The 21,650-nt window shown below is 41.0% G+C and overlaps 1 protein-coding gene across 3 annotated transcripts; it reads right to left on the reverse strand.

Annotated features, from left to right (window-relative positions):
* Positions 1-4,533: 4,533 nt before the first annotated feature.
* Positions 4,534-19,776, reverse strand: LOC121576520 (zinc finger protein 616). Of its 3 annotated transcripts, none has more exons than XM_041889722.2 (6): positions 19,195-19,776; positions 13,599-13,702; positions 13,216-13,318; positions 12,718-12,821; positions 6,113-6,209; positions 4,534-5,720 (listed from the first exon to the last, which is right to left on the reverse strand). In XM_041889722.2, the coding sequence occupies exons 1-6, from the start codon at positions 19,478-19,480 to the stop codon at positions 4,858-4,860; spliced, it is 1,557 nt and encodes a 518-aa protein (XP_041745656.1). In that variant the 5' UTR covers positions 19,481-19,776; the 3' UTR covers positions 4,534-4,857. The 3 variants fall into 3 exon arrangements, with proteins under 3 accessions (XP_041745656.1, XP_041745675.1, XP_041745666.1); XM_041889741.2 differs by having other exon boundaries at positions 4,534-5,716; positions 19,195-19,767; XM_041889732.2 differs by lacking the exons at positions 4,534-5,720; positions 6,113-6,209 and having other exon boundaries at positions 11,124-12,821; positions 19,195-19,765.
* Positions 19,777-21,650: the final 1,874 nt, after the last annotated feature.

Consider the following 21,650-nt stretch of genomic DNA (forward strand, 5'->3'; position numbering starts at 1 on the left):
GGGGCCAAGCTTCCTGCCATCCAGGACCTCTATACCAGGCGGTGTCAGAGGAAGGCCCTAAAAATTGTCGAAGACTCCAGCCACCCTAGTCATAGACTGTTCTCGCTGCTACCGCACGGCAAGCGGTACCGGAGCGCCAAGTCTAGGTCCAAAAGGCTTCTTAACAGCTTCTACCCCAAGCCATAAGACTCCTAAACAGCTAATCATGGCTACCCAGACTATTTGCATTGCCCCTCCACCCCACCCCCACTTTTACGCTGCTGCTACTCTGTTTATTATCTATGCATAGTCACTTTAACTCTACCCACATGTACATATTACCTCAATGACCTCGACTAACCGGTGCCCCGCACACTGTACCGGTACCCCCTGCATTTAGCCTCCCTACTGTTATTTTATTTGACTGCTGCTCTTGAATTATTTGCTATTTGTATTTTTTATTTATCTATTTTTTACTTAACACTTTTTTTATTTTCTTAAAACTGCATTGTTGGTTAAGGGCTTGTCAGTAAGTATTTCACTGTAAGGTCTACACCTGTTGTATTCGGCGCATGTGGCAAATAAAATTAGATTTGATTTGAAACGACCTGTGAGAAGTGCTACCAGAACAAGCATAACACAGTAAAAAAAACTGAAGTCAAGGAAAACGAAAAGATGTATCCTGCACATTTTCAAGTTAAAAGTCTCCATTCTCTATTACTCCGATGAGTTTACTTCATAAAGTGCAGAGCATGCATGATGCGTGCAACTCGTCATTCCAACATATTTGAACATTTAATTCATCCATTCAGTTCAGTCAATGTTTAATTTAGTCCTATCCAAATGAAAATTAGGCATTCAACTTGTAGGCATTGCAATTTAGGCTATCATTTTGGGTACTGGATTCTTGCGGAATAATTTTGAACTCTATTTGTGTTTTATAACTTTTTATTATAGGGCTCCCCTTAAAAAGATACCCTAGCTCACAGCCCTCTAAATATAGCCTCTAAATAAATGTTAAACAAAATAGCTGAAGCACATGGAGTGGCTGATAGGGAAAACAGATCTGACAATAAGAATAGGCTATAGATAGTCTTGAACATTTGGGACCACTTGGCTATGTCGCTCAGGACAGGTTATAGCCAAGACAATCAATATTTTGTTTTGACCCATTTATTGATATGGATATAGCCTCTGCGTGATGGGGTTGTGCAATGCAAATGGCTATAACAAGCCTACATACAGAGTGGAATTCACTAATACAACCATCAAACTGCCTAATATAAGGCCTACAGTCCGTGCTCCCAAATACTGGAAAAAGTGTGATTCATTAGGTTACATGATCACCACAGTAGCCCCACGTGGCTATAAAAATAAATTATGCAATTATATGGCCATTAAAGAACACACAACAGCATGGCATATTTAGATAGCGGAATAGGCCTAGCCTAAATAGTATTTACTTTTTATTTTGCAGCTCAGGCGGTTATTCTAGAGAAGGCTCTTTGTGTCTCATTCTCACACAAGTCACTTGCTGAAGGCCCAAGCCTATACTAGGCAATCTACTGGAATAACGTCTGCAGAGATGGTTGTCCATCTGGAAGATTCTCCAAGCTCCAGTGAAACTCTAGAGCTCTGTCAGAGTGCCCATCGGGTTCTTGGTCACCTCCCTGACCAAGGCCCTTCTCCCCTGATTGCTCAGTTTGGCCGAGCAGCCAGCTCTATGAAGAGTGGTTCCGACCTTCTTCCATTTAAGAATGATGGAGGCCACGGTGTTCTTGGGGACATTCAATGCTGCAGACATTTTTTGGTACCCTTCCAAGGATCTGTGCCTCGACACAATCCTGTATCGGCGCTCTACAAACAATTCCTTTGACCTCATGGCTTGGTTTTTGCTCCAACATGCACTGTCAACTGTGGGACCTTTTATAGACAGGTGTGTGCCTTTCCAAATCATGTCCAATCAATTGAATTTACCACAGGTGGACTCCAATCAAGTTGTAGAAACGGCTCAAGGATGATCAATGAAACAGTATGCACCTGAGCTTAATTTTGAGTCTCATAGCAAAGGGTCTGAATATGTATATTTATTTTTTTATTTTTTTTGCAAAAATGTCTAAAAACCTGTTTTCGCTTTGTCATTATGGGTACTGTGTGTAGATTGTGTAGGATTTGTTTTTATTTAATCAATTTTAGAATAAGGCTGTAACATAACTAAATGTGGAAAAAGTCAAGGGGTCTGAATACTTACCGAAGGCACAGTATTACATGGATTTATTAGACTTGTAGATGTTCCAAAGGTCTGCATCAGTGGCTTGTAGGCTATGTGTGGAAGCCAGGAGATGCTAAATGTGTTTATGTTAATTATTGGTCAATTACCGTGAGACCAGCAGTTATTTGCTTGACAATCACCGGCTGATGAAATTTTGTGACCTTAACAGCCCTCTTTCACCCACTGGAAATGTAAATATTATCCACAAAACATGAAGTGTCCATTATAATTATACACATACTGGATCATATTCATGCCCCTTGACTTATTCCACATTTTGTTGTGTTACAGCCTGAATTCAAAATTTATTAAATGTAGTTACACTACTCACAATACCCCATAATTACAAAGTGAAAACATGTTTTTAGAAATGTTAGCACATTTATTGAAAATGAAATACAGAAATATCTCATTTACACAAGTATTCACAACCCTTTTCTATAACACTCCAAATTGAGCTCTGGTGCATCCAATTTCCTTTGATAATCCTTGAGATGTCACTACAACTTGATTGGAGTCCACCTGTGGCCAATTCAATTGTTTGGACATGATTTAGAAAGAAACACACTTGTCTTTATACAGTCCCAAAGTTGACAGTGCATGCCAGAGCAGAAACTATACCATGAAGTCCAAGAAACTGTCCGTAGAGCTCCGAGATATAATTGTGATGAGGCATATATCTGGGGAAGGGTATAAAACAATTTTCTAGAGTGTTGAAAGTTTCCAAGAGTACAGAGGTCTCCATGATTGGGAAATGGAAGAAATATGGAACTACCCAGACTCTGCCTAGAGCTGGCCGTCTGACCAAGCTGAGGAACCGGGCAAGAAGGACTTTGGTCAGGGAGGTGACCAAGAACCCAATGACCACTCTGACAGAACTACAGCAGTGGAGGCTGGTGGGAGGAGCTATAGGAGGACAGGCTCATTGTAATGGCTGGAATGGAATAAATGGACTGGTATCAAACATATGGAAACCACATTTGACGCCGTTCCATTAATTCCATTCCAGCCATTACAATGAGCCAGTCCTCCTATATCTCCTCCGACCAGCCTCCACTGAACTACAGAGTTCCTTGGCTGAGATGGGAGAACCTACCAGAAGGACAACAGTTTCTTCAGCACTTCACCGATCTGGGCTTTATGGGAGAGTGGCCAGAAGGAAGCCAATCCTGAGAAAAAGGCACATGACATCACGCCTGGAGTTTGCAAAAAGGCACGTGAAAGACTGATCATAAGGCAAAAGATTCTGTGATCTGATGAGACAAAAATGTAACTCTTTGGCCTGAATGCAAAGCGCTGTCTGGAGAAAACCAAGCACAGCTCATCTTAGACTGGGGCAAAGATTTACGTTCCAACAGAACAATGACCCCAAGCATACAGCCAAAGCAACGCTGGAATGGCGTCAGAACAAGAATGTGAAAGTCCTTATGTGGCCCAGCCAAAACCCAGGCTTGAATCCCATTGAAAGTCTGTGGAAAGACTTGAAGATTGCTGTTCACCGCCGCTCCCCATCTAATTTAACAGAGCATGAGAAAATCTGCAGGGAAGAATGGGAGAAAATCCCCAAATCCAGATTTGCAAAATTGATGACTCTTACCCAAGACGACTCAAAACTGTAATCTGTATTTCATATTCAATACATTTGCTACAATTTCTAAAAATATGCTTTCACTTTGTCATTATTGGGTACTGTGTGTGGATGGGTGAGAAAAAACTATATAAAGGAGGGATTTTTTGGGGGGGTTCAACTCTTTACCCACGGGACTCCAGTTATATCAGCAACATGTAGCTTCATCTATCCACAATAAGACTTCCGGTTTTCAGATTCAGCCTTCAAAATAAAAGTCTGCGGTAAAGTCTGCGGTATATTTAAAACCAAATACTTTTAGACTTTTACTCAAGTATTATTTTACTGGTTGGCTTTCACTTTTACTTGAGTCCTTTTCTATTAAGGTATCTTCACTTTTACTCAAGTATGACAATTGGGTACTTTTCCCATCACTGATGATATGAAATAAATATTTTTTGGAGCTTTGCATAGTGCGTGATGTTAAAATTATGTTACAAAAGTATAACTACATTGGGGAAAAATCTTAACTAAAGAGTTTTTACTTTATATAAGATAAGATTTTTCCTGTACAGTGCAATATTTGTATGTGCTGTATAAAGAAATGTGTTATTCTTTATTTGACCTTGGAATAAAATTAAAGACAAAAAAACGAAGCTTAACAGGAAGCATAGAAATAGCACACATAGAACATATCTACCACTTCTTAGACTTGCTTTCAATGCGAATGACAGATCTATAACTCAGATTTCTATGTGATTTTGGTCAGGTCGCCCAAAAAGTTACATATTTCTGCTTTAATGGAGGCACACATATTTTAATTCCATTAATTTTGTTTTGTTACAAGACTAGTCCTCAACTGTAAAACGACAAATAGCCTACAGTCAAAATGTTAAAAAGTTGAATTATTCATGACTAATTGTGTTCATGGTGTACTCTGTGTGACAAAACAATCTCCAGCATTTGCGCAACCTGAATGGTTTCTCTCTCTGTGAATAATAAGGTTGTGCTTTGCAGCAAACCTCTCCTCAGACTGTATTCAGATGGAGGGTCTTTCTCCTGTGTGAACACTCTTGTGTCTGATGAGATTACTTGCATCCGCAAACTGCTTTCCACAAAGTGGGCAAACAAATGGTTTCTCTCCAGTGTGGACGGTCTGATGTTTCTTCAGATAAACAGATTGGCCGAACCTCTTCCCACACTGAGAGCAGCTGAAGGGTTTCTCTCCCGTGTGAACCCGCTGGTGAGACTGAAGATACTTTGGACAAGTGAAACGTTTTCTGCAGAAGCCACAAACAAACCGTTTTTCTCGCTTGCCAACCCTGTGTTGCATTTTATGTCCTGCTATGTAGCGTTGGACTATGCCCACCTTTGGCCTTGCTGTGTTCCCTCTCATATTTACTTGACTGTTAGAGAAACACCTCTCAGCAAGATTTCCAAAGTTTTCACTAGCCTCGTAAGACATGCTGTTTTTACTGCTATCATTATCATAATAATCATTATCACTACTGCTAGATTGATATTTTGCTTCATAGGGTTCAGAATCAAGTATTGCAGCCACTGGTTTCACATTGTGAGATTCAACAGCGAACAAAGTGCTTTCCTCAGCTAAGGAAGTCTGTTGTTGCTTTGTGTGAGCTTTGACACGAGTGGGGCTAATTTCCTCAGAATAAGAACAAGCTGGATCCTCAGAATCTGTTTCAGTGCTTCTTGGTGTCCACAAGCCAGAGTATCCCTGCCTCCGTACGCAGTGTGCAACTTTCGTATGCTGAAACTTCTGGATCGTGCGCTCCCTCTCTTGGTCTGCGTTGATGTGCGGATCATTGTCCTCAAAGAGACTGTCAGTCTGAGTGTGTCCAATCACATCCCTTTGGTCTTCATCAGCACCTGATTCAACACTGCCTATAGAGAGGAAATAATTGATGAAATATAAAATAGTGGATAATTGCCTTTCCTTGACTTTGAGAAATCATTTTAAGATGGAGTTTATTTTATTTTATTATAGATAAACCATCCACTCCATATGACTGGCATTTTACATTTCATTATAGGCCTCCATTGCACTTACTCTCCCTGAGCCGACAAGGTGAAAAATCTGTCGATATGCCCTTGAGCAAGGCAATTAACCCTAATTGCTCCAGGGTCGCAGTTGAATGGCAGACCCTGGCCATGACCCCACTCGCCGAGGGTGTCTCAGGGAGAGTGGGATATGCAAAAAAACACATTTCCAATTCACACATGCGTATTAATACACACTTGTACATGTGTGAAATAAGACAAATATAAGCACCCACCTTTGATCCTTGGGTCATTCTGTAGGCTTATGGTGTTCTCCTGTCTTTCCTCTTTGATTTGGATGCACTCAGGCTTACCCATCTCCTTCACCATATACTGTAAGGGAACCAAATTAATCCTTTCTTAAAAGCTTTGAATAATATGACGTCTCATAGATAATTATGTTAGTACGGTTTGTATTGTTATAGAGGACGGCATGCGGGATACTGACGAGACTACGTCGGCGAGTGGATAAACCGCCTCTACCCTCCGTTCTATTGGCGAACGTGCAATCACTGGAGAATAAACTGGACGAGCTCAGTTCGAGACTATCTTATCAACGTGATCTGAAGAACTGTAATATCCCATGTTTCTCAGAGTCATGGCTGAACAAGGACATGGAAAATATATACAATGCATTTGGAAAGAATTCAGACCCCTTGACTTTTTCCACATTTTGTTACGTTATAGCCTTAATCTGAAATTGATAGAATTGTTTTTTTCCCCTCATCAATCTACACACAATACCCAATAATAACAAATAAAAAAGAGGTTTGTAGAATTTTTTGAAAATGTATTAAATATAAACAGATATCACATTGACATAAATATTCAGACCCTTAACTAAGTACTTTGTTGAAGCACCTTTGGCAGCGATTACAGCCTCAAGTCTTCTTGGGTATGACGCTACAAGCTTGGCACACCTGTATTTGGGGAGTTTCTCCCATTCTTCTCTGCAGATCCTCTCAAACTCTGTCAGGTTGGATGGGGAGCGTCGCTGCACAGCTATTTTCAGGTCTCTCCAGAGATGTTCGATCGGGTTCAAGTCCAGGCTCTGGCTGGGCAACTCATGGACATTCAGAGACTTGTCCTGAAGCCACTGCTGCGTTGTATTGGCTGTATGCTTAGGGTCGTTGTCCTGTTGGAAGGTGAACCTTCGCTCCAGTCTGAGGTCCTGAGCGCTCTGGAGCAGGTTTTCATCAAGGATCTCTCTGTACATTGCTCCGTTCATCTTTCCCTCGGTCCTGACTAGTCTCCCAGTCCCTGCCGCTGAAAAACATTCCCACAGCATGATGCTGCCACCACCATGCTTCACCGTAGGGATGGTGCCAGGTTTCCTCCAGACGTGACGCTTGGCATTCAGGCCAAATAGTTCAATCTTGGTTTCATCTGACCAGAGAATCTTGTTTCTCATGGTCTGAGAGTCCTTTAGGTGCCTTTTGGCAAACTCCAAGTGGGCTGTCATGTGCCATACTGAGGAGTGGCTTCCGTCTGGCCACTCTACCTTAAAGGCCTGATTGGTGGAGTGCTGCAGAGATGGTTGTCCTTCTGGAAGGTTCTTCCATCTCCACAGAGGAACTCTGGAGCTCTGTCAGAGTGACCATCTGGTTGTTGGTCACCTCCCTGACCAAGGCCCTCCCCCCTCCCGATTGCTCAGTTTGGCTGGGCGGCCAGCTCTAGGAAGAGTCTTGGTGGTTCCGAACTTCTTCCATTTAAGAATGATGGAGGCCACTGTGTTCTTGGGGACCTTCAATGCTGCAGACATTTTTTGCTACCCTTCCCCAGATCTGTTCCTCGACACAATCCTGACTTCGGACAATTCCTTCGACCTCATGGCTTGGTTTTTGCTCTGACATGCACTGTCAACTGTGGGACCTTATATAGACAGGTGTGTGCCTTTCCAAATCATGTCCAATCAATTGAATTTACATTGACATTTACATTTTAGTCATTTAGCAGACGCTCTTATCCAGTGCATATTTTTTTTTTCTCCCATACTGGCCTCCCGTGGGAATCGAACCCACAACCCTGGCATTGCAAGCGCCATGCTCTACCAACTGAGCTACACGGACTCCAATCAAATGGTAGAAACATCAAGGATGATCAATGGAAACAGGATGCACCAGAGCTCAAATTTTGAGTATCATAGCAAATGGTCTGAATACTTATGTAAATAAGGGATTTCTGTTTTTTATTCTATATAAATTAGCAAAAATGTCTAAAAACCTGTTTTCGCTTTGTCATTATGGGGTATTGTGTAGATTGATGAGGATTTTTTTTCTTCCATCCATTTTAGAATAAGGCTGTAACGTACTGCATTTTAACTAGGGTGCCTGAAACCGTAGTAAACATTTCCCAGATAAGAGATATTATATATTTTGTCACATTATTAGTCATCTACCTTCATAACAGCATAAGACTGTTTTACAGAATCTTCATCTTCTTTGCTTGGATGCTCCCCATCACTGCAAAAGTTGTTCAACTCTTTGCCCACAGGACTCCAGTTATAGCAACATGTAGCTGCATCTATCCACTGGCAGCAATGGAGGTGGCGGAGTGAAAGCCAGCAACAGTCTGTACGACAAAGTCCCCCTCCAAAACGGATTATTTTTGTTTGGTTAGTAGTAGTAGTAGTAGTAGTATTTTCCACCCCAGTTTAGACAGGCAGTAAAACAATTCTCTACAGTAAAATATGTATTCCATATATACAGTGGGGAGAACAAGTATTTGATACACTGCTGATTTTGCAGGTGTTCCTACTTACAAAGCATGTAGAGGTCTGCAATTTTTATCATAGGTACACTTCAACTGTGAGAGACGGAATCTAATACAAACATCCAGAAAATCACATTGTATGATTTTTAAGTAATTAATTTGCATTTTATTGCATGACATAAGTATTTGATACATCAGAAAAGCAGAACTTAATATTTGGTACAGAAACCTTTGTTTGCAATTACAGAGATCATACGTTTCCTATAGGTCTTGACCAGGTTTGCACACACTGCAGCAGGGATTTTGGCCCACTCCTCCATACAGACCTTCTCCAGATCCTTCAGGTTTCCGGGCTGTCGCTGGGCAATACGGACTTTCAGCTCCCTCCAAAGATGTTCTATTGGGTTCAGGTCTGGAGACTGGCTAGGCCACTCCAGGACCTTGAGATGCTTCTTACGGAGCCACTCCTTAGTTGCCCTGGCTGTGTGTTTCGGTCGTTGTCATGCTGGAAGACCCAGCCACGACCCATCTTCAATGCTCTTACTGAGGGAAGGAGGTTGTTGGCCAAGATCTCGCGATACATGGCCCCATCCATCCTCCCCTCAATACGGTGCAGTCATCCTGTCCCCTTTGCAGAAAAGCATCCCCAAAGAATGATGTTTCCACCTCCATGCTTCACGGTTGGGATGGTGTTATTGGGGTTGTACTCATCCTTCTTCTTCCTCCAAACACGGCGAGTGGAGTTTAGACCAAAAAGCTCTATTTTTGTCTCATCAGACCACATGACCTTCTTCCATTCCTCCTCTGGATCATCCAGATGGTCATTGGCAAACTTCAGACGGGCCCGGACATGCGCTGGCTTGAGCAGTGGGACCTTGCGTGCGCTGCAGGATTTTAATCCATGGCGGCGTAGTGTGTTACTAATGGTTTTCTTTGAGACTGTGGTCCCAGCTCTCTTCAGGTCATTGACCAGGTCCTGCCGTGTAGTTCTGGGCTGATCCCTCACCTTCCTCATGATCATTGATGCCCCACGAGGTGAGATCTTGCATGGAGCCCCAGACCGAGGGTGATTGACCGTCATCTTGAACTTCTTCCATTTTCTAATAATTGCGCCAACAGTTGTTGCCTTTTCACCAAGCTGCTTGCCTATTGTCCTGTAGCCCATCCCAGCCTTGTGCAGGTCTACAATTTTATCCCTGATGTCCTTACACAGCTCCCTGGTCTTGGCCATTGTGGAGAGGTTGGAGTCTGTTTGATTGAGTGTGTGGACAGGTGTCTTTTATACAGGTAACAAGTTCAAACAGGTGCAGTTAATACAGGTAATGAGTGGAGAACAGGAGGGCTTCTTAAAGAAAAACTAACAGGTCTGTGAGAGCCGGAATTCTTACTTGTTGGTAGGTGATCAAATACTTATGTCATGCAATAAAATGCAAATTAATTACTTAAAAATCATACAATGTGATTTTCTGGATTTTTGTTTTAGATTCCGTCTCTCACAGTTGAAGTGTACCTATGATAAAAATTACAGACCTCTACATGCTTTGTAAGTAGGAAAACCTGCTAAATCGGCAGTGTATCAAATACTTGTTCTCCCCACTGTGTGTGTATATGTATATATATATATATATATATTTTATAACCCTTATTTTACCAGGTAAGGTGACTGAGAACACATTCTTATTTAAAGCAATGACCTGGGGAATAGTTACAGGGGAGAGGGGATGAATGAGCCAATTGGAAGCTGGGGTTGATTTGGTGGCCATGATGGTATGAGGGCCACATTGGGAATTTAGCCAGGACACTCTTACGATAAGTGCCATGGGATCTTTAGTGACCACAGAGAGGAAGGACACCCGTTTAACGTCCCATCCGAAAGAAGGCACCCTGCACAGGGCAATGTCCCCAATCACTACACTGAGGTATTGGGATCTTTTTTTTTAGACCAGAGGAAAGAATGCCTCCTACTGGCCCACGAACCCCACTTCTCCCATCCAGAGAACAACCAGGACCAACCCTGTTTAGCTTCAGTGGCAAGCCAGCAGTGGGATGCAGTGTGGTATGCTGCTGGCTGGCCACATGCAGTGTGTTGCATTGGGGGATTTGGAGGGGGCGGAGTAAAAAGCCAGCAACACTTCCTATGAACTAGCTTTTTGTTCAAACTCATCTGTCTTGTATTCTATGGGACTATAGTGAGTAGACAGGACCCTGGTTTTATGGACACACAATCAATAGTTTTTCCTGTACAGTGCAATATTTGTAAGTGCTGTGCTGTATACAGAAATGTGTTATCTTTATTTGACCATGGAACATGTTTTAAAACCCAACTATAATGCAAATGTCACTTAAATATGAATCATTGTTATTGTTTAGACAATTTTCATATATCATGAATAAATACAGGTTATTGACACTTTTCTACTATTACGTGGGAGACTTATGAAGATTTCTGAAATTCCGTGACCCGGAAGTGCTTCTTTAGTGTTGCTGATGAGTAGCTGGTTCTGCATCCTACTGGATGAGAGTCAAGAAAGTCAGGAATGTGGTGGCCTTTTTCTTAAAATTGTTTATTTCACAAAAACATCAATTTTCAAGGGCAATTCTGGAAAAAAAAAAGAATGTGTGCAACAGAATACATATTACAAAAATGTCATATGTGAGCCTTTGCGAGATATCATTTGACTAGAGTGATTGGCTTGGAGGAGTGTTTTTCCTAAAGAGAGGTAGTATTTTTTATATTAATAATAATAGTTGTAACAATCGCTGTTTGTACTGCACCTTTCATATATTGCCTGCAGCACTTTTGAAATATTAATAGTAATGGCGGCACACAAATTATTTGTTGATTCCATTCTTTTTGTTTTGTTATAAGACTAGTCCTCAACTGTAAATGACAAATAGCCTACAGACAAAAATGTGTTCAGTTAAAATGTTAAAAAGTAGAATTATTCACGATCGTGTTCATAGTATAGTCAGTGACAATACATCTCCAGCACTTGAGCAAGCAGAATGGTTTCTCTATAGGTGAAGTGTAAGGTTGTGTTTCGCAGCAAGCTCCTCCCCAGACTGTATGCAGATGGAGGGTATTTCTCCTGTGTGAACACTTGTATCTGATGAGACTACTTGAGTCCGCAAACAGCTTTCCACACAGTGGGCTGAGGATAAGTGATAAACAACTTCAATGAGAGTTACAAAGACACTAATTCAAAAGTGTATAGAATACTTTTTGGATTATGAATTCCCTCAGTCAAGACGCAATTCCTTTTTTGTTCAAGCTGGGCTGAAGAATGTTTGTGTACACTTTCACTCACTGAAAAGTGGTTGGTAAAATACTTTCTTCTCCATCGTGGACACTGATGTGTCTCTTGAGATGATTGGCCGATATGAAAGTCTTTCCACACTGTGGGCATCTAAACTGCTTGCATCCTGTGTGTACGCTCAGGTGAACTTTGAGGTGCCCCGACTGGGCGAAGCGCTTGCCGCAGTGGCTGCAGCCGTAGCGTCTCTCCCCCGTGTGAACGCTCTGGTGTCGCTTGAGGTTGCTGGAGTCGGAGAAGCGCTTCCCGCACCGCATGCAGCTGAACGGCTTCTCCCCGGTGTGAACCCTCAGGTGTGTCTTGAGGTTCTTCAGACAAGCCAAAGTCTTACCACAGAAACTACAAATGAACCGGTTACCTGCTGTGCCATCTCGGTTGTAATTCACAGCGTCATTATTATGACTGTCATGGGAGACCCAACCATCCATCATTACCAAGGCACTGGATCCAGTCTCAATGCCTTTTCGCACAGTCATGTGAGGCTCATCTGAGGGCAACGGCGCCCTCTGTCTATTGTCTCTGTAAGCTACAGGTTGTTTGTGCTCAGTTATGGAGTGACTCACCTTGTACATCGAAAAGGGAAAACCATTCTCTGAATCAGAGTGAATAGGTACAACATCCACATGAGAGTAAGAGCACTCGGGAAGATCAGCCCCAGGACCCTGGGTGCTAAGTGTCCCAAGTTGTCTGGGGGGCTCAAACATCATACAATCAAAGCCTGCATGGTCAAGTATTCCATCACCATCTTCCAATGCTGGGGTTTGAGATCTTTTGTTCACACTCAGGTTTTCATTGTTGTCTGTTTCGCCACTCACCCATTTACAAGAGCTGGCGTTCTCCTGTTTGCTGATTGGTTGAGCAGCCTCTGTTTCGATGTTGGAATGCCTTTCTCCTCCATCAAGACTGTGATTTAAAGCTCCTACAAAATGAACAACACAGTGTGTGAATCACTATGAACTGGATGATCATGAAGGTAATCATCAAATATTACAAATCAGTCAAAGGATATGAGCAATTTCTAGTCTATATGAAAGCCAAAAATATTGGCATGAAATCTGTTGCACTTATAATTAAATCAATTCATGAATTGTATACAGTACGCAGTTTAACATTATTGCAATCATTTTACATGACCATAATAATTTATCATGTTTTTTCCCCCAATATAACATTGTGATTTATTCATATTTATGGGAAAAGGCCAAATGGTATGACCCAGAACCTAAGTGCAATGAGATGTGTGTAATACAAAACTTTTTTTCCCAAAAGGCATAATGAAAACACTTGATTAAGCCCGTCTCCCATTTACTTACCGGTACTCAGTCTCTCTCGTTGGTCATGATTGTCCCAGGCTTCCTCCAGCCTCTCCTCTTTAATGGTAGGTGATTTGAGCTTTATCTCATCTAACGCTGCAGGCTGTTGGACACAAGGTTGGGATGCAAGATATAACTGGGAATAATCCACTAACTGTGAGAAAATGTACTCTGAACACATGTCACAGTCAAAGACAACTGAAAAAAGATGTAACACAAGAACACTAACAGAACAGTAAACAGGTCCAACAGCATCACTTGAACGCAAGATTACCACTAGTATGGGTAGGCTATAGGTCATATTTGCTTTCAGACTCAGGTTGTTTTGATAACCACTGAAATATTAGCTGCCCTTTTTGAAACAAGTGTGGAGAAATGCTTACCTTTCTAGGTGTGGTAGTCTGTCCAGTGTCACCTAAGGAAATTCCGTCCCTAAACAGGCTGGTGACCAACTGGGAATCAACTGCTCTCCGACATTGTACCTCACCTAAAATGAGCAGACAAGGGAAATTGTTTACATTCACACACAACACACTTTATCAATGGTGTCTTGATAAGTTGGTTTCTTAAATGATGTAACCAATAAATGTAGCTAGTATGTGTTCTATAGCACTCACCAGCATGTAGTCCTAAAAAAACAGAAATGATTTACCTCTGCTTCGTCAGACATTCCCATTGGGGAAATGAATGGGGAAAGAATGGGGTTTTGGGATAAACGCCGAAAATAAGGTCTGAGGTTAACACAAGCTTAGGAGATCTTATATGTTTTGTTCTATGGGATAATATCAGTCAGTGAACATGCCCTTTATGAATTATGAAGCCTTTATGTGCTTGTTTTGATTACATAAATGCTTCAAATTCACAAAAATTTACGTTAGCTGATGAAGATTATCTCAGAACAAAACGTATCAGATCTCCTAAGCCTGTGTTTACCACATACTTTATTTTCGGTGTTTATCCCAAAAAATATATATACAGTAATTGCAACAAAAACATCTAATTAATTTCCCCATAGGGTTTGGCCAACGAGCAGGGTTGCCATGTCTGCGGTTTCCTAGCAAAATTGAGCTACTTTAAAAACGATGTTGTGGGTGAAAATGTATTGGTCGCGGGTTGCAGGTTTTTGTGCTACTTCTAAATTGCATTTCTTTCTTAAAAAAAAAAAACAGATTAATTTAATTGTTACTGCTGACAATCAGGCAGTGAGGCAGGCTGCTGCCGAGTGAGTTATTGAGTGGTGGGGAGGGAGGGGTGGGCCGTAGGGGTGTGTGTGTGTTGAGCACAGTCATTGGTGTTGAGAGAGTGCTTCAGCAGGTAGTCATGACAAGTGATGAGAGAAAAACAAACTAATTAACTAGCACTAGCTAGCTACATACTTGGCCCTCATAATTCTTGTTTGCGTCGTTCATTGTATCCTGACCGCCCCCAGTCCTACGAATCATTACTAGAGCCAACACAGGAAAGGAGAGAAACTGAAAAATAATCATCCAACAGTTTAAGAGAGAGGGAGAGTGGATCGAACGATGTGCTTTCTCTCTGGGTATGAAGCCAGGGCTCGAAATTAAGGTTGTCCCGTCGACGATAAAAAAATATGTATGGGGCGGTTCAAACAGACTCTGGGACGATAGATCCAAAATGCATACAACTACTGTACATCAAAACAATTTTAAAAGCAATGAGGCTAATGTAACAGATCAGAACGTTTAGCTTAAAATGAACTCAACTATTATTTATTGACATTATAAGCGCAGCAATGCACACATGGCAGTAGCCTACCCGCAAATGTTCCAAAATGCAATTAGGGGGAACACACAGTTCTAAAAAATTATTATAATAATAATAAAAAATGCACTGCACATGTGAATGGTTTCATGTGACAAAGATGAAAATATCTGTTAGAAATTTAGAAAGAGGGGAGATCTAAAGATGCAACAACTAGCATGGGTTGCTAATATGACTAGGATTTTGTCTTTGCCTTCTGGACTATGAAATAAAGTTGATTTGAAAACCAATAGAACATGGTTTTGGCTATAGGGTACTTTGAAACAAGGTAAGATATGCCTAAAGAAATGACAACTTCCAGGTTTTACACAATTACGTTTATGGTTAAATAGTTTCAAAATGCTGACTGCCTCCGCTCAGATTGCAAGGTGTGTGATGTGTGCGGTGCGCAGCAGGCACTGTCCTTCACTCTCTGCTCTTGTGACCATTTGATCTAAACTAACTGTGCCTCGAGTAGGCTATGTCAACAGAATCAAACCTTTAGACGTTAATGTGTTAATTATCCTACTTTATAATTGTCAAACATAACTGTCGTTTAGCCTAAATTTAAGTCTCATTAAAGTTTGGCAAAATGTTCTGGCGCCTCCATCATGTCAGCGTCAGTGTGGACATGAGAGGCTGTAGCCTATATGCATATAACGTAGGCTACATTTTTACATGTAGGCTAATTATGTATCTACATTTATGTAAAATAGATGTAAATATTATTCCAATGTTGGCCTTTTTAGAGGCTATTTTTTGTAGGTGATCTATTTCAGTAGTAGGCTCTTATTAGCATTTTAAATCATTGTGAATGACCTAGGTCTTAGAGTAGGCCCATGTTGGCATATCAAAACATATTTCTTTTTTCAATTAGTATTTTATTATGGGACGGTTCATCTGGAGTTTGGGCCGGTTTAAATTGCACTTCCGGATGATTCTGGGACATGGAGAAAAAAGTTAGTCTTGAGCCTAGCCGACTCAATTCCACGATTTACGATGGAGTTGAGCAGCAACTAGTGTGGGCGGACTGGAGCTCTGACATCACATAAAATGACGTTTTTATCAAAAACGACTGATTTCAGCATCCAAAGAATAGCCCGCAATTAACGGAGCTCCAGTCCCCTCACACTAGTCTCCGCTCAACTAATATAACGCATGCTCCACTCTCAAGTTGAAGTTGAACTTGACTGATGCCAAGGAGGAGGCTGCTGAGAAAAAAGGTGCAGTTGCAGACCAGAAGACTGCAGCCAAGGCAGCACTGATCCACACATGCCCTGTCTTGTTGGTTGGTACTGTGTGCTTTTAGGTTCCTATCCATGTGTAGGCTATTGTACTGGCCTGTGTGGAACAGTCTTTCATATGTGTAGTAGTTTGTTGCATCATATTGCTTAGTTTATCATTTGTGTCAACTTTCAAGTCAATCGGAGCCACATATTAACTTCCTTCATTTTACACTTGACCTTTATAGACCCACACCCGAAGACATTTACATTTTAGTCATTTAGCAGACGCTCTTATCCAGAGCGACTTACAGTTAGTGAGTGCATACATTTTCATACTGACATTCAAGCAGTACTTTGAGAGCAAGCGTCCCAAGTCTCCAATGGTCCCAGTACTGGTTGACGTGCAGCCCTAAGTGACCACACACACTCAAATGGACCTACAGCTGGGGTAAGATTCTTCCATTATTCACACATAGTAGACATAGTGTAAACCACCATGTCAACAAAATGCTGTCCTCAATGCTTAAGTTGTATTGTCAATGGCTCTACTTGTGGAAATGCTGTGAACACTCATAGTCTTTAATGTGATTCACAGGCACACAATGACCACGATTTGAATGCTGCAACGGAGATGGAATGATGTCGAGGGACACGCGCTGAGACCCTGAGTATGACTGGACATACTCAGACTGTGACAACGACATAAAAGGGGTGCAGAAGCACACCATTTTATATTTATTCCATGGCCAACCATCCCTCTAGCTACCCCTTATTCCACATTGCCTTTTATGCCCCACGGTCCCTCAACTTCGGACCTCTCCATCTTATCTCTATAAACCCACCCTAATATCACCCATCTTATCTCTATAAACCCACCCTACCTTCACCCATCTTATCGCTATAAACCCACCCTATCTTCACCCATTTTATCGCTATAAACCTACCCTACCTTCACCCATCTTCCCTATGCTTCTTCCTTTACTTGTTCTTCTCCTGATTTGATATCATCTAGACTCAGTAACACAATTAAAAGTGTTGCTGTGTACTACTGTTTTCTACTTTTTTTTTTCCACCTGTGTAATGCTTTCCTGCTGCAGTGTTAAATGTTCTGGTCACAATTGACAGCAGCAACATGGACCTGTTAAATTGACATGGGCGTTGATATAGCGGCATTTAGGCATGGCTTCCTTGTTTTGAGTCTGTTAAGTGCGTTTCTCATTCTGCTTTAGTTGACCTAGTATTTAATATTAAACCTACCGTAGCCAGTTTTTTCTCCATTTGTAACTCACCCACCATAAATCACAATATGCTGTTTTACATTGTGTTATTTGTGCTGGTCTAATTCCTAAAATGGACAAGCAGAAGAATCTGTGCGCCTTCAGATAGTAATAACAGTGAATATGGTGCTCTTCGATGTCCCAGGTTTGTGGCATTGATGAATAAATAATTTAATCTTTACTTCAAGTCAGATGTTTATATGTTATGTATGAAAGGCATATGTATGCATTGTTACCCATTTCGATTTCTTTAAAACAATGTAATTGTTGGAGTTCAGGTGTTTGACGTGATTGATGAGTGACTAGGTGCATTCATGTCAAATAAATATGCTTATTCATTCATGATTATGGATACAATCTGCAATTAGTTAATCTGGCTTCGAATCTGCAACAGAACATGTCAACAAGTTAGTTCTGAATTGCTTTATACAGCAGTGCATTCTGACACTATAAATTGAAACAGATTTCACCTAGTTCATATAGTTGGCAGGGATTAAATATAGACCTCCACCGGCTGAAAGATCTGTTAAAATAAGGATATGTTGCTAATATCATCTAGTTGGGTAGGTAGCTAGCTAGCTTATTTGCAAAGTATTCTGTACAAAACACAAGACCAAATATGTTTAATCCCAGCCCCCGTCCCCGCAGGAGGCCTTTTGCCTTTTGGTAGGCCGTCATTGTAAATAAGATTTTGTTCTTAACTGACTTGCCTTGTTAAATAAAGGTTAAATAAAAAAATGCATAAATAAGACAACAAATATTAGTTAAAATCTGTAACAATAATTTACATTTCAATCAAGGTTGCTAGTAGTTACTAGCAGACAGCAAAGGTGTCAGCTTGAGATGATGTGCAGGAGTGTGCAGAGATTTGTAGTCCCCTGTAGCTCAGTTGGTAGAGCATGGCGCTTGCAACGCCAGGGTTGTGGCTTCGTTTCCCACGGGGGGCCAGTATGAAAAAATGTATGCACTCACTAACTGTAAATTGCTCTGGATAAGAGTGTCTGCTAAATGACTAAAATGTAAATGCATGGTGTCAACTTTGATGCTAATTAGCATTTTCGAATCTGAGAGTAAATCGTGCCGAACATATTGATAAAAGTCAAATAGTCGGAGAGGAATTTACACGGTTATCATAACGTCACACCAGGGAAAGCCTACATGAAACACAGACCTTGTTTGAAGTGGTTCTAAAATCCCCTATGCGAAAAATGAATGGTGAAAAAACGACTGGAACTATTTCCGTGTTGACCACTAGGTCTTATATGTATTATGAGGTGTCTACTGTGGGGCTCTATTCCTATGAGGGAAATTAATGGGGAAATTATTGGGTTTTGGGATAAACTCTGAAAATAAGGCCCGAGGTTAACATTTACATGACATTTTAGTCATTTAGCAGACGCTCGTTAACACAGGTTTAGGAGATATTATACGTTTTATTCTATGAGAAAATATCAGTCAGTTAACATTACCTTTATGAATTACGAAGCCTTTGTGCTTTTTATTTTATTACATAAACGCTTCAAAATTCACAAAAAGTGTCTTTAGCTGATGAAGATGATCTCATAGAACAAAACGTATAATGTCTACGCCTGTAGACATTTTCGGCGTTTATCCAAAAACCCTACAAAAACGCTATTCATCTCCCATAGGCGGAGTAAGTGCCTACAAAAAGACGCCATTACTAATTGTTCTCTATTGAAACGCCCAAATCTTACTGCTTGATGTCCTTTTCGATTCCATGCCAACGTGAGCTCGAGAGCGACTGTGCGCGAGGATTGAGCTTCCCATTCCCGCTCTCAGAGCACTCGCACGAGACACTTTCAGGTCCATCATCCGTAGTTTTCTCCTCAATGCTTCATTCTCCTTCTGCCCTTGAGATATCTCCAAATGCAGGACCGCATAGCCATTGTCAACAAGCTCGCAGATTTCAGCCACGGCCGCGTTAGCCAAAACCTCCATGATGGAGGCTAGCTGAGTGTGAAAGGCAACGGATTTTGCCATTATTGGAGCGAAAATGCCCTCAGAATAAGTAATTGTTAATGGATGAAGTGTAGAAGAAATAGGCTGTAGAAAAGTATAGATGCCGACGCCTCGAAGTCAAATTTAGTGCAGCAACACTAAAATGTCAAAAGAGTGCCGGCAATGTTTCGTCAGCACAAGGCCCTCACTAGTACAGACGGGAAGAGATCCAGCGTCTCGTCCACTTTCACCACAGATACACCAATGAGCCAGATACTTCACCGGATGTATAAATGTGAAGCATCCGGTTCGCGTTTCCACTCACGACCAGAGGAAGCTCAGTGGGAGAAGATGGCGCTAGATGGATTTTGGGCGACATTCTGTTCATTTTCTCATCGATTAAACATTTGATCTCCATACAATATTCAGTTTCCAAAACTAGAATCTGTAACAGAGTGCTCTGCGATTTGTATACTTTACCGTTTGCCAAAGTTTCAAAAAAATTACGTTGTTTAGGAGTGCAAGGACGATTTGAGACATTGCACACGCGCACTTCAGCATAGGCGTTCCCTAACGCAAATATGCAAATAAATGCTAGAACGCGCCAATAGCATCTCACTAGCTCGTGCTTGGCTCTGACCACCTCCTTGCTTGTTCTGCCCACTATGATTCATTTTTCCCCAATAGGAAACGACAGGCTCTGGTCTATCTTGGGGTGGTTATAGAAATGTTTCTTTAACGGTTTCGTCAGCAACACTATAAATGTACTTCCTGTTTACGGAATTTAGGACATTTTCTAGATAAAAGTCCCCCACGTAATTGTAGAAAAGCATACAATATCAGTTTCCAAAACTAGGATCTGTAACAGAGTGCTCTGCGATTTGTATATTTTACCGTTTGCCAAAGTTTCAAAAAAAGTACGTTGTTTAGGAGTGCTTGGACGATTTGAGACATTGCAAACGCGCACTTCAGCATAGGCGTTCCCTTACGCAAATATGCAAATAATGCTAGAACGCGCCAATAGCATCTCACTAGCTCGTGCTTGGCTCTGACCACCTCCTTTCTTGTTCTGCCCACTATGATAAATTTTTCCCCAATAGGAAACGACAGGCTCTGGTCTATCTTGGGGTGGTTATAGAAATGTTTCTTTGACGGTTTCGTCAGCAACACTATAAATGTACTTCCTGTTTACGGAATTTAGGACATTTTCTAGATAAAAGTCCCCCATGTAATAGTAGAAAAGCGTCATTAACCTGTATTTATTCATGATATGAAAAATTGTCTATACATTAACAATGATACATATTTGTTCATATTTAAGTGATATTTGCATTACATTTGGGTTTTAAAAAAAATTCCAAGGTCAAATAAATTCCCCCAATGCAATACACTGTATATGAAATACATATTGGTTAATATAAAGAAAACTATTCTAGGTGCTGAAGTAAAAGTGGGGTTGGGATTACTCACTAGGTTCTGTAGAATCTATATATGGTGTTCTTTCATAGGAGACTGAGGTCTATCTGCCCATCAACACTTTCTACTCCACCCACTCCATTGGTCCCAATGCAATACACTATAGACCTATAGATTACATATTGGTTTATAGAGGGAAAAAACTATTCTATGTGCAGAGGTAAAAGTGTGGTTGGGAGTACTCAGTACGGTCATTAGAAATCACCTTCAAATGACCCGGTGCCATCCATGGTCCTAACATCAATGCCTATCGGAACTAGAAGCACAAGCATTTCGCTACACTCGCAATAACATCTGCTAACCATGTGTATGTGACCAATACATTTGATTTGATTTTGATTTGATTTGATTATATACACACTAAACTAGCAACACAAAAAGCTAACACATAAGGCAAACTTTTTAGTCAAAACGAAAATCTCGGTTATTTACAATTCATTCGTAGTGATTATCAACCAGGCTATAGGTCAGCCGTCACTAGTCACCAATTTTATAAAACGTGTCAGTTAAAATTCATGGTCAAACACACTCTAGGATACATTAATTCATTACGGTCCCCCATTTCATAAAATGTTTTCGCAAAGAATTCATGATCTAACACACTTTGATACATTCATTCGTTTCAATCACCCATTTCAATAAATGTGTCAGTTAAAAATTAATGGTCTGACACAGTCTTTGATACATTCAGTCACTACAATCACTCATTGAATAAATCCATTAAAGTAGTGATGGG

Source organism: Coregonus clupeaformis, chromosome 1 (genome assembly GCF_020615455.1).
Source record: "Coregonus clupeaformis isolate EN_2021a chromosome 1, ASM2061545v1, whole genome shotgun sequence".
Taxonomy (NCBI): Eukaryota; Metazoa; Chordata; class Actinopteri; order Salmoniformes; family Salmonidae; genus Coregonus; species Coregonus clupeaformis.

Coding starts and splice junctions, on each gene's coding strand:
- LOC121576520 (XM_041889722.2), bottom strand. CDS start 19,480: ATGGCAAAATCCGTTGCCTTTCACACTCAGCTAGCCTCCATCATGGAG. Junction 13,703..19,194: donor ATCGAAAAGGACATCAAGCA/GTAAGATTTGGG, acceptor TGCTCATTTTAG/GTGAGGTACAATGTCGGAGA. Junction 12,822..13,215: donor ACGAGAGAGACTGAGTACCG/GTAAGTAAATGG, acceptor TTCATTTTGTAG/GAGCTTTAAATCACAGTCTT.